The sequence below is a fragment of the Centruroides vittatus genome, unplaced genomic scaffold (assembly GCF_030686945.1).
Source record: "Centruroides vittatus isolate TY-2023 unplaced genomic scaffold, ASM3068694v2 scaffold_490, whole genome shotgun sequence".
Classification (NCBI taxonomy): Eukaryota; Metazoa; Arthropoda; class Arachnida; order Scorpiones; family Buthidae; genus Centruroides; species Centruroides vittatus.
The window spans coordinates 2175626-2188272 of NW_027122711.1; the positions used below are offsets into that span (position 1 = coordinate 2175626).

Below are 12647 nucleotides of genomic sequence, written 5' to 3' on the forward strand. Positions count from 1 at the left end.
ACTTGCCTTATATATACATTTTAGAACCGAAATTTTTAAATTTTATTCAAAAATTAAAAAAAAAATCAGTAAATATACGGGTCTGTCCATTAATTACATATTCAATTTAAGGAAGAAAGGAGGATCGCAAAGAGTACATCATCGCGACCCCCTTTTGGGACGAAGGGATTTTCCAAAAGTACATCTTTGTACACAACAGGGAGGGAGAGGGTCAAAAGTGCCTAATAGCTGTACACGTAATTAATAGACTGCGCTACATGCTGTATATAAATACTAACTTTCACTTAAAAAATTAAACAGACTACTTTCTCTCTCAGGAATGTTTGTGAAGTAACATTATTTCAGTATATGTATATTACAGTAAAACCTGTGTAAACCGGAATTGCACAGCACAGAATATTTTTCCGCTCTGGCAGGTTTTCATTTTAAACAGGGTTTTTTTATTTATTTTTTTTTTTTTAAATAGAAGAAAACTCTCTCCATTCTGAGAAATTTTGGACAGGTTTCTGTTTCATACAGACAGTTCCGTTTTGGACAGGTTTTACTCTATATATAAACTTTTAAAATAAATGATATATGTACTAAAATTTCGAATGGAATTTCCGCCTTTATACAAAATAAATAGGTACTTTTTTTGTATATTTTTAGGATATAACGAAACATCAAAGACATAAAAATGAGATTAAGATTTTGGACAATAGACTGGAGTTCAGGAATAATAATCCTTTTTTCTATTTTACTTCCTTGCTTTTGGCATATTGTAAATCATAGCTTCTTAAATTTCACTTTTCTTCCTTCTTCTCTCTCTTTACATTATTTTAAAACAATGAATTTGAAATTTAATACAGATTGATTTTAAATAATGATTAATAAATAATAATAATGATAATAAAATACATTCTGCAATTTTTGTTTTAATGAAATGCCAATTTTTTTTCTTATGTTCATTAGGAGCATTTATAATAGGGGATAATGATTTCGAATGAGGGATATTCCCTATAATTTTGTTTAAAACTTTACTTAAAATATTTTTAAAAGTTCTTTAAATCTTTTTATTTATTTTATTATAATTTATTTTTCCTAGATCCAAGCAAATATTAAACATGCAAATATAGATTTAAAAATATTTATAAAATTGTTAATTTTAGGGATATTTTTCCATTTTGTATAATATAATTAAAATAATGTCTTATATTTTGATATGTGCAATATAAACTGAATTTTCCCTACGTTCGAAAATTTCCCTTTTGTGGGGAATTTTTTAAAGGTATTTTTTCATATTCATTAGAAGATTTCATAATAGGGAAAAATGAACTAAATAGCTTAAAATGAATGAAATTCCTGATAAGTTCTTATCGTATTTTTAATTACAAAAAGTATTTATAATGTCAAATTATTTATTTTAAAAAAATTTAAATTCGATACGTGTCGATAGTTTAATATGAAAAGTATTTTATTAAAGGTTATTTTTAGGAAATATTTTTCAAACAAATGTTTTATATAAGATAAACAAATATAAATCTTATACAAATATAAATATATATTTCCTGACATTTAGAAATTTAGAACCGATTTTTCCTAGTTCTGAAAATTTCCCTGGCGTAGGGAATTTTTATTTTAAAATTGCCTTCAATCCGGGAATTTTCTTGAAATGTAGGGGAATATACTTAAAATGTCCCTAAATCCAAGAAAATGTATTAAAACGACAATCTAATACTAAAAAAAATTGCAAAAATAATTTGTAAATATAATAAATATTAACATTTTGAAGAGATTTTTTTTTATTTTTGATACAGAAAATTCGATTTTAGTAAAAAAATTAAAAGAATAAAATAGAGTGAGAATTTATAGCAATTTGATACGAGATTTTTAAACATTTTAACGGAAATTTTCTTTTATGAAAAAACTATAAATTCTCTAAGTTAATAAGAGAATTTTGAGCATTCAAAGGTAAATTTTGTTTATCAAAGTCTTTTCTACTGTCTGTAATATAAGAAAAAGCTGAAATGTAAACGGATCTGTAGACTTTTACGACTTCCGTTATAGATAGACGTTCCCTAGTTGCTCGTATTGGAACATTTAGCCTCACAAACTCCACGTTATTATCCTTCTCCTCATATTTATCTAACTACAGACTTTAGAAAATGTTATCGCTTCTGACATAATTAATTTGTATAATTTAAAGTGTCAAACTATAATAACTGAATATAATAGTTATCTGGAGATAGCTAGAAAAATCTTCCAACTCATTCCAATGATAGGGAAAATTTTTTTCCTCCCTCCCCTAATTGTATAAACTAAAATTTAACTCTCAAGAGATTATTGATTAGTGGAGAATGTTTATTTATTATCAGAATATTTTGTTACATTTTATAATTAATTCTTATGTGTTGATTTAACGTATTAATAAATGTTTATATATTCAAGGAATTTTTAATATTTTTCTTTAAAATTATTATAAAAATTTTAAATAAATTGTTTGAAATTACCATAATATATTAGTAATTTAGTTATATATTCTTTAGGGAATATTCCCTAAATTTTTTAGTTTTTTTTATTGAAAATTCTCTATTTTTCATTTTTTAAAAAATATTTACTGTAATATTACGTAAATTTAGAGAAATTTGTTTAAAATTATCCCTAGTCCATTTATAATTTAGGGAATATTCCCTAATATTTTATTGGTTCTACTGAAAAATTTTTATTTAATTGTTTTTTAAATATTCATTATAATTATTACGTAAATTTAGAGGAAATTGTTTAAAATTATCCCTTGTGCATTTATAATTTAGTGATAAATTCTTTAGGAAAAATTCCCTAATTTTTTAAAGGAAAAAAAATGTATTCCATTTTATTATTTATTTTAATTACAAAATAATTCATTTCTTAATTGAGTTGAAGAAAAATTGCTTTCTAAAATTCCCTGGAGGGAAAGGTATTATTTCTTTGTTAGGGAAAGATCCTTTTTATATTCTTTCCTTGATATATCCATATAACATAAGAGTAGTTTATTAGGATCTATTACAGACAGCATTATGTAAGCTTATGTAATGAGGTTAAATGTAACAATTACAAATTTAGCCATAACCTTAAATTAGTAAAGCGTTATATCATTTCAATAGGGTCCATTATGTCTTACAGAATAGCAATACCAAGAGATTTTATCATCATATCAACCCATAAAATAATTATAAATTTGAGAATTTAAATGTATTTTAAATTAAATTTCTAACTTTAATAATTTATATTATTTTTGTTATAATTTAATCTTTTATATCTGAATAATAATTAAATTTTTCGTCATAAAAATAATTTATATTAAATATAAGAATATTTTTTCTCCTTTCTTGAGGGGAAAAATCATAATCTTAGGGATATTTTAGGAAATAATACCGAAAAAAGGGATTTTTATTAGAAATCATTTTGTTATTAAAGCTATAAAGAATTAAGGATAATATATTTAATGTTAAAACTACATTTAGAAAATTAAATTAAATTAATGGAAAATACGAAAATTTTGTTAAAATAAAAATAAGATTCTAATTAAGAATAAGTTTTTAAATAGAAAATAAATCCTATTTAGGGAATTTTCTTTAAGTGAAACTAACAAATTTAAATTAATTTCCTTCAAAAAGGATTCAAACTTTAACACGAAATTGATTTTATTACATTTCGGGAAAAATCCCTTAAATATTTTCTCACAAAACATTTTAGGGATTTTTCTTCTATAATATTATTTAAGAGAAAATATTCTATATAAAGATTTATCCCTAATATATTACATATTTTAAAGCAAAGTAATATTTTACAAAGTAAAATACAGTAAAAACTGTCCAAAACGGAAATGCCTGCGATTCCGGCTTACACAAGTTTTACTATATTGAGTATTTAAATTTGTGGTAAAGTTTTAAAAATAAATTAATTTTACTAACGCATTTTATAATTAAAAATATTTCAGAAATAAATTTATTGATATTATTAATAATAAATGATTTAAGTTTGTATAAATTTTTAAAAATATCATTTTTGTTCCCTAGATTATTAAATATTAAAACATGTAGAGTCATCTTCTAAGTTTATTTATTTTCTTTTAGTAGATCCTATTGGATCCGCTAAGAGAAAATAGAAGATCTCTACAAGAAAAAACGAAATAACAGAAAGCCACAGATACTACTAACATTTGCAAAAGTAAAAAGAAATTCAAAGAATGGATATTTCTGTACATTCAGATGACAAACGGATAGATAACATTCCATTGTATCAGCACATATCATGTCAAAAAAATCCGAAACGTCACACTCATATTTTAAACAACATCCTTGTTACATAGACCATAGAACAATACTGTCAACAATGTGACACATAATAGATGTTTTGTTTTGTTTTATTTTTATGCAGTGGCACCGGAATTTCTGAATGAGTTGACAAGTAAAAATATGACTGTAATGGAGAATACAAACGTGACTTTGACATGTCGAGCTACTGGGAATCCTCAACCAGAAATTAAATGGAAAAGAGAAGATGGTCAAGGAATCATATTGGGGCAAGAAAAGAGTAAGTATATATATATATATATATATATGCCGTAATTTATTATAAACACGATAAATATTAGTGATAAATAGTTAAAATATTCTATTTTAACCTTTATTATGGATAGGAAACTTATGTTGAAAATAGTATACCTTATGAAGGAAAGTGTGTAGTGTTAGTAGATAGTTGGTAGTGATGAAGGGCCTTTGTTTCACATGAGAAGTCATAAAAGATGATATATGTGGTCATAACCATGGCATATGACTTATAATGAATAACTACAAAAATCATAGATTTTTTTACTATCTTCAGAAATTGTAAACAATAAACAATATCTGCAAAGACATATTTCTCAAAACTTAGTAGACTTTTATACCATATAAAAATATATATACTGTAAATACAATAAATACACTTTTTAAGTTAAGAATTTATCATTATATTGTCGATATTTTATAAATAAAATTCTTAAATATTTAATTCATAAATGAGACTAAGAATCGTGTTTTAATGCTAAATTGTATTCTTGTTAAGATGTTTATTGAATAATTAATTATCAACAATGTTCTATCATATTTATTAACTAAATAGTTTCACGAAATACGATTCTCAATTAATTCATTTAACTCTTAATGTATTACGTTCAAATAATGATAAATAGCGATGTACTGTACTTCGTTACTCTAGCATTATAGTATACAGTATACCAAATACTAGATACATACAAATATTTGCCATTCGATACTTTTAATTATGTAGTTAATTATTGATAAATTTTTGGATTATGTTACAATTTATAAATTTATTAATAGGAGCTTTATATTGTTTGATGGGCGAATCATGTTAAATTATTAACGTATAGGCTTTAAATTTCGAATTTAAATTATTTGGCTGCAATTTGAAAAAAAAAGTTGTAGACCTATAAATTTCCACTGTCTGCCTGTCCTTTCTGATTAACTTCCGATCTAGACCGGAAATCATGTGATTTCAACTCAAAAATTCTCCCAGAAAGGAGTTACATACGACTGTGTTGTTATCAGGAAAAGTATGATGTACAGGGGCAAGCACTAGCAATTTGAGAGCGAGAGCCTATATTTTAAATTAAATAAATTAAAAATATGATTAAAAATTGCAGTCCGGAATTGTGACGATGTCATAATAATTTTTTACTTTTAAAAAATTGAGAAATAAATAAATTTTTATTGAAAATTATACGGAATTACGTTTGAATTCTAGCTGATGGAGTCGAGTTAACTTTCTTCTTTAAGCATCGAGAGTCAAATGGTACATGAAGTCGATGAGATCAAACTTTTAGGAAATAGTCAAAAAGTTTTAAGAAAATTCTTTTCAATTGTATTCTATTTCTCTTTCACTTAAAGTTAGTGTTCTCAAAACACGTGATTTTTTTTTCTTTAAATTGTCCAAAGAAACTCGTAAAAAGGAACTACAACGTTGAAGAACCATAAAATTTAAACTGTCAATAAACACTATAATGGACTACTATTGTGCAGAATTGGAGAAAGAACTAAGTAAAAGAAGAAAGAAAAAAAAAAATAAAGCAAAGCTCTGTTTTACAATCTCTACCCCGTATTGAAAAGCTAGGGATTAAACAAGTATTCCCAGTAAAATATTGTGCACACTATTCAGTTTTAGAACTGGTATAAAAGTACAGATGTGAAGCGAAAAAAATAGAAGAAATTGAAATTACTACTGTTAATAGCTTTCTTTAAATGCGATAATGCTTTAAGAAATTGATAACAGAAGAAAAAACTATATATATAGGAAAAATATTTAAGATAATAATCAAACTTTAAAAGAATAGAATAAAAATAATGCTTCGATGACTATCTTAAATCAGATATAAGAACAGTCTATAAATCATTAACACTATCAAATCGAATCTCTCAATTTTGTTTTTTTTTTCCTCGCCTCACGTATGTATAATTGCTTATTGATTTACGTGTTTGAGAAAATAGATAAATATTTGCAGTTATAATTTAATTATAAATCGGTAAAGAATTTTTTTTTAATAATAAAAAAAAAATTTTTTTCCTTAGTTGATAAAGTACAACAACAACAAAGAGAAACGAAATACCCGAAAGGCATCAATGACTTCATCTGACGATTGTATTCCATCGTTGAAATAGCTTAAGGAAATTCGTGTTTTTCGCAGTTTTACCTTCAATTCGTTTTCCATATCGAATATTCCCGAGTTTATTTATACTTTTTTTTTATTTTTTTATTTTGGAATTTTCGATTCGCATTTTAGAAAAATATTCTTTTCGCTCTCTCAAATTTTTCTTATTTTCTCATCTTTTACACAACTTTCATGCATTCATATTCATGATAAATATATATATAAAAAATCATAAGATATATCTATTTATATATTGAATATACACCTGAATGTATATATGTAAATGTATTTTTTAACGTTTTGATTTTAGCTAGCACTTTACTTAATAATAAACTAGTAAAGGTTTCTCTCTGTATCTAGACGACTTCTTGGTTTCACATGAATATATATATATTTAAGTTATACATTTTCTTAAATAATAAATATATATGAACATATTTTATTAAATTTTCAAGAATTTCGAACGTATTTCTTTATGGTTTTCGATAAGAAAAAAGAGAAAACACGAGAAGAATTTCTTTCGTATTTTCGATATTGCAACCGTAGAAATCATCATTGTTTATGAGTAAAATGACTTAAAATGATCGAAAATTATATTATTTTTTTCTAAATTATCAAATTATTCACTTGAAATTATTAATAGAATGAGTGAATCCTGCTATAAAATGCCAGATGTTGTCGTATGTTGGAGAGGATTACCCACTCCTTTATTACTTCCAACTTGTAACAAGGTTCCAACAACAGTTTTAACGTTGATTATGATGAGTTGTCAATAGGTGTAGTATGAAGCTTTCATTTATAACAAAAATTTTTGTTTTTTCCTTATTATTTTTTGAAGATTTTTCTTTTTAAAATCTTTGTAACGTGTCTCTAAACAACTAAAGATTGTGTTAAGTCATCAAAATTCTTTAATAAAGATACTACATCGCGATAGCAGGTGAATTTAATGAAACGTAAGCTCATTAATATTAATGCGTTAATGTTGCCATACTAAAGTTTATAACGATTATCATCAAAGAAATGAAGCCATAAAATTGTAGCTAAGTAATACAATGTCATTAAAAGTGACATTTCTTTTTTACTTTAATTATATATCATGGTAAATGTGTGTTTCCTGTAAAGTATTTTAAAATAACAATCATTTACAACAGTTAAAAAATTACATATTATATTACAGATGTGTATATATATATTTCTTTTCTAAATATTTTAAGAAGTACAGCCTTAGTACAACATTTATTAATGTTACATTAATTCAATTTCGAAGTAATCTCTTCACTTTAATATTCTTAATAAAGCAGTAAAATTTTAAAAATCTAGCAGAAAATATTCTCTATATACTAATTATAAAACAGGGATATTTTATTATAGTGCAGTCCAATATAAGTAGTATCTCCTGTTGAATATTTGCAGTTTCATTTATATTATTATAATATATAATTTAATAAAGTTTTTTTTTTCTTCTTCTTCCCTCCTGTGTTGGAACATGTTTAAGTTTATAAATGAAAAGAAATTGATAAAATGTAATTTGTTAATTCATTTTTTTAGTTAATTATGATTTAATAATATAATAAAATAGTATTATTATACAATGTTCATAATTCATTTATTAATGGACTCATTAATTTATTGTAGGGTATGAATGTGCTTATTTTTATGTGTGTTTTTTTAATCCATTAATTGTTTAGAGAATGATATGAATATATTAATTTTACGAAAATACAACTATAATGTAATTTTTAATTATCTTTTAATTAAAAAATTCACCATAGTTAATCAATTTTAATATTTGGCCACGATTTTCGTCTAACTCTGTTCTCGAAAAATTAACGAAGATGACAGACAGTGAAAATGTATAGGTCTTCTGTCTGGAAATTGCATCCCAATAAGAAGGAAAACAAAGAGAAAAATTTAATACAACTTTAACACAAAGATTATTTTGCATTTTAATGAGAAATTTAATCAATTTATTCAAAACATTTTACAATTTTATTGCATTAATTCACATTCAATTTTTTACTTTCTTACAATTCTCATTCTGAAATTCATCCTTATTATCATTTTCTTTAAAACTGATAATGATGATGATGATGATGATGACTATCTTCAAAATGTAATTTCTAAATGTTCCTCTTTACATCAATACTCTCACCCTTCTCTTCAAATTCATTATCAGTAATGTACTCTGACTCTTCATACTTTTTCACTTCAATATAAATTTCTCAATTAATGATATTTATTTATCTACACTTCCTTTATTCAATTATTTTTAAATAAATATGTTTGTTGATGAATAATATCTAGTTATTTACTAAAAACATATTGATTAAATTTATATAAAAATTTTCACATTTTTAAATTAATATTTTTTTAAACAAAATAATGATTTTTAAAACTGAAATAATAATAATTTAAATATTAATTTAAAAACTTAAAAATTTCTTCAGAAAAATTATTAGATTTTATATATTCTATGTGAGAACTTATCATCATTTTTTAATGATTCTTTATTTATTATTATTATTTTTTTTAACTTCTCTAGTTTTAAATTTTAAAGCAGGTTCATTATATTTATTCATTCTAGCATTTAATAAAACTTATTTTCTTTTATTAAGTATGGTTTTTATCTTTTATGTTTATTACTAGACTAAACAAACACATGGATACATTTGAATGTACACAAGCTAATAATCTTAGTTAAATAAATAAAGAATTTAATTGGCATTATACAAAGAGCAAACTTCAAACTAAATTTTCTTTTAAACATATTTTAAGTTATATATTCTAATTAAAATAGCAAATATATATATATATATATATAATTTATCTTTTTAGCTTTACACTTTACACATAAAAGTTGTTTATTCAACTTGAACATGTTTATATAAATCATAAAGAAGTACAGTATATTTTAAAGTTAGACATTTATTAGCAGTTAATAAGAAAAGGGGAGGGAAAAAAATAAGATAAAAAATGATAGTCTTTGATTCTGAAAGTTTTTCCCCCCATCTTCCACACTATGAAAATACATTCTGAAAAGAAAACTGCTTGAATATTTTAAAATAAAAAAGACATATTCCTATGACATCAATAAGAAAAGTAACTGATACCTCGTGCACTATGATCTTCCTTTTCTTGATATCTGTGGATGCTATATGCATATAAAAGGTGTTATAATGCAGATATGCATGATCCCAGAGTTGATCTGCTGGGGTTAGAATTTTAACAAGGTTTTTCTCTTTCCTGCAGATGACAGATGAAACAAATTGATTTCTTATTTGACGTTAGTAGCATTATTGGACTTCGATTTTCACTCAGAAAATATCATGTGACGTTTTGTTTGAAATTATTTATGTGCTATTTGTCATTTTTATTGTATGAAGATTTATCATTTCACATGTTGTGGTTAAAATAAATGGAACTATCCTTGAATTTATTGTTGAGTTTTACATTGGATTCTCCTTCTACCATAACTATATTTTATTTAAAAATTATTTTTATGTTTTAAATTTTTTGCATATTTGAATATTGAATTACTATTTTTTTTTCTTGTTTGTCTTATTCTTCTTGCTTCAATTTCATGTTAATTCAACATTATACAGACATAAAAATGCTTAAAATAATTAGAAAATTAGTTAATAATAATAATAAATTAGAAAAAAATATTTTTATACATTTAATTAACTAATTAATTAATTAGCAGTAAGCTTAATTAATAAATTAAGAATTAAACAATTAAAAACACATTAAAATGAAGTTTTATATTAATAAATATATATATTTTTCTATGTAATATTTTACAAAATTAATTACCCATCTTATTTCTTTTCATGTTAATTTATAATATAGAAAGACATAATAAATTATTCAACTTTAACAATATTGTATTTACTATAATAGTTATTTAGTACACTGTATATAATTATTCTAAAATTTAGTAACTCACTAATTATATCATCTGCATTAGGATATTTGAAGATATAATTGCACCTTCATTTTCAGAGGTCTCATATTAATTAAATTGTGTGAATTTTGATGGAAAGTGTAATATAATTTATTACATTTTAATTTCTTAATTATTATATACAGTTTTAATCAATTTACTTTATTTATTCTTATATTTTCTCTTTAATATTTTATAATATTTAACTTTATGAATTATTAATTTCATGCATGAGTAGCAATTTTTTTTTCTTTCTTTCTACATCTTCCTCCTTATTTTTAAATATATTAAGTTCTGTTGTATATGAAGTAATTTATTATTTATAAAAATTTATTTTATATATTTTCCTCCATCCATTTTATCTTTTCAGAATAATATATATATTTTTGGTCATTACTTTCTTTCAGATCTTTATTCACTTTCAATTTTTTTTACTCAGATTCTTTCTACTGATCCAGGGAATTTTTTCTGTAACATAAAAGATATGTTTTTTTTTTCTGTCCTTACTTTATGCTCTTCTATAGAACTTTTTAAAAAATATTTCACTCTATTTTAACAAAAAAATAAACAAATTATTTATTAAAAAGACATTAATTAAGTAAACAAAAAAACTATATAAAATATAATAAAAGAACTTTTAAGAAAATCAAGTTTAAATATTATTACAAATAAAAAAATAATTCAAAATATTCTAAAGTTATTTAGTAAATTATAAATTAATTTATGTCAAGCACCAAATTTTATTATTATTATTATTTTTTTAAATATTTTTCTCCTCGTTTTTTTTAATAATAACTGCATGAACTTATACATCAACCTGTCTTTCATACAATTTTCAGGTAATTCATAAATGACACTCCCTAAAATGAGAGCTCATTACGTTGAATGAATATTAAGTCTTCAATATTCATTAAGAAATTTTGTTAATGCGAGCATCTGCTAGATGAAGACATCTAATAGCTTCATATAAGTTATCCAAGGTTGCTAATGACAATGGAAGTAAAATTTACTTTAAAAATATTCTTTACATATTATGTATTCCAGTAACTTTCTAAATTTGAATAGTCAATTAATTACTGTTAATTAAATGACCTCTCTAGAAGTTTGACAAGATTAAGTAATAGAGAATCTTTCAGAATTAGTAAGAATACACATTATATGCCTAAATTTATAAATTATAACGAGTAAAAGTTAATCTATCTCACTAATTATGCTCATATTAAAAGTATATTAGAAAATTTCTTTGTTTTTATATATAATTTCTTTACCTTATTACTTATTCAAAACAAACACGATAATCATCCCTTAAAAATTATTCTAATATTTTAATTTATTAAATAAATTTTAAAATATAACCATTAATTGTGAGGCATAAAACGTTAAAGCTTATGCCACATTCAACAGGAAGGGGAAACGATTCTCTACTTAATTTTCTTTAAAAAAATAAAATAAAAATAATTGATGATCATCCGAAGTAGTAAACATGTCTATTAACCTTTTAATGTTATAAATAAGCTTATAAATTATTGAATTTAATGTATATTAAGTACTTAAACGAATAAAAATTGATAAACACTTAAGAAAAAAAAAAGCTTTTCCAATTGCTAATTCATATTTCGTTACGCTTTTGTCAATGCACTGATATTGCATATTTTTATATAAATTTAAAGACCTAGAGCTTCATACCACTTAGAAATTACTACACTTGTTGAAATTACAGATAATCTATATTAATTAGAATGACACGAATGCTTTGATCAACTTGATTCTCCAATTCACCTTTAATTATAAATCCTATATAATTAAACTGATGACTGTTATTTATAAATTATTCGATACAATATTATAAATTGTCAACTCCATTACTGATAATTATTTTGTCAATCTTCGGATATTTTTTTTTTCCTCCTGTCATTTTTATTATTATTTTTATTTTATTTATTTTTTAATTTTCTTCTCGAGGCTATTAAATTCCAAGATTAATTATTCACTAAATAGTTTCAGTTACTGAATGCACGTTAAAATGAGTACATA

General features: G+C 23.3%; 1 protein-coding gene across 2 annotated transcripts in view; it reads left to right on the forward strand.

Annotated features, from left to right (window-relative positions):
- The window catches only part of LOC136989357 (lachesin-like), a 136301-nt gene that overhangs the window by 93606 nt on the left and 30048 nt on the right, over positions 1–12647 (forward strand). For both annotated transcript variants that reach the window (XM_067287478.1, XM_067287477.1), the window contains exon 4: positions 4399–4554. In XM_067287478.1, coding sequence (XP_067143579.1) covers positions 4399–4554 — 156 coding nt within the window. The remainder of the gene's footprint in view (positions 1–4398; positions 4555–12647) is intronic.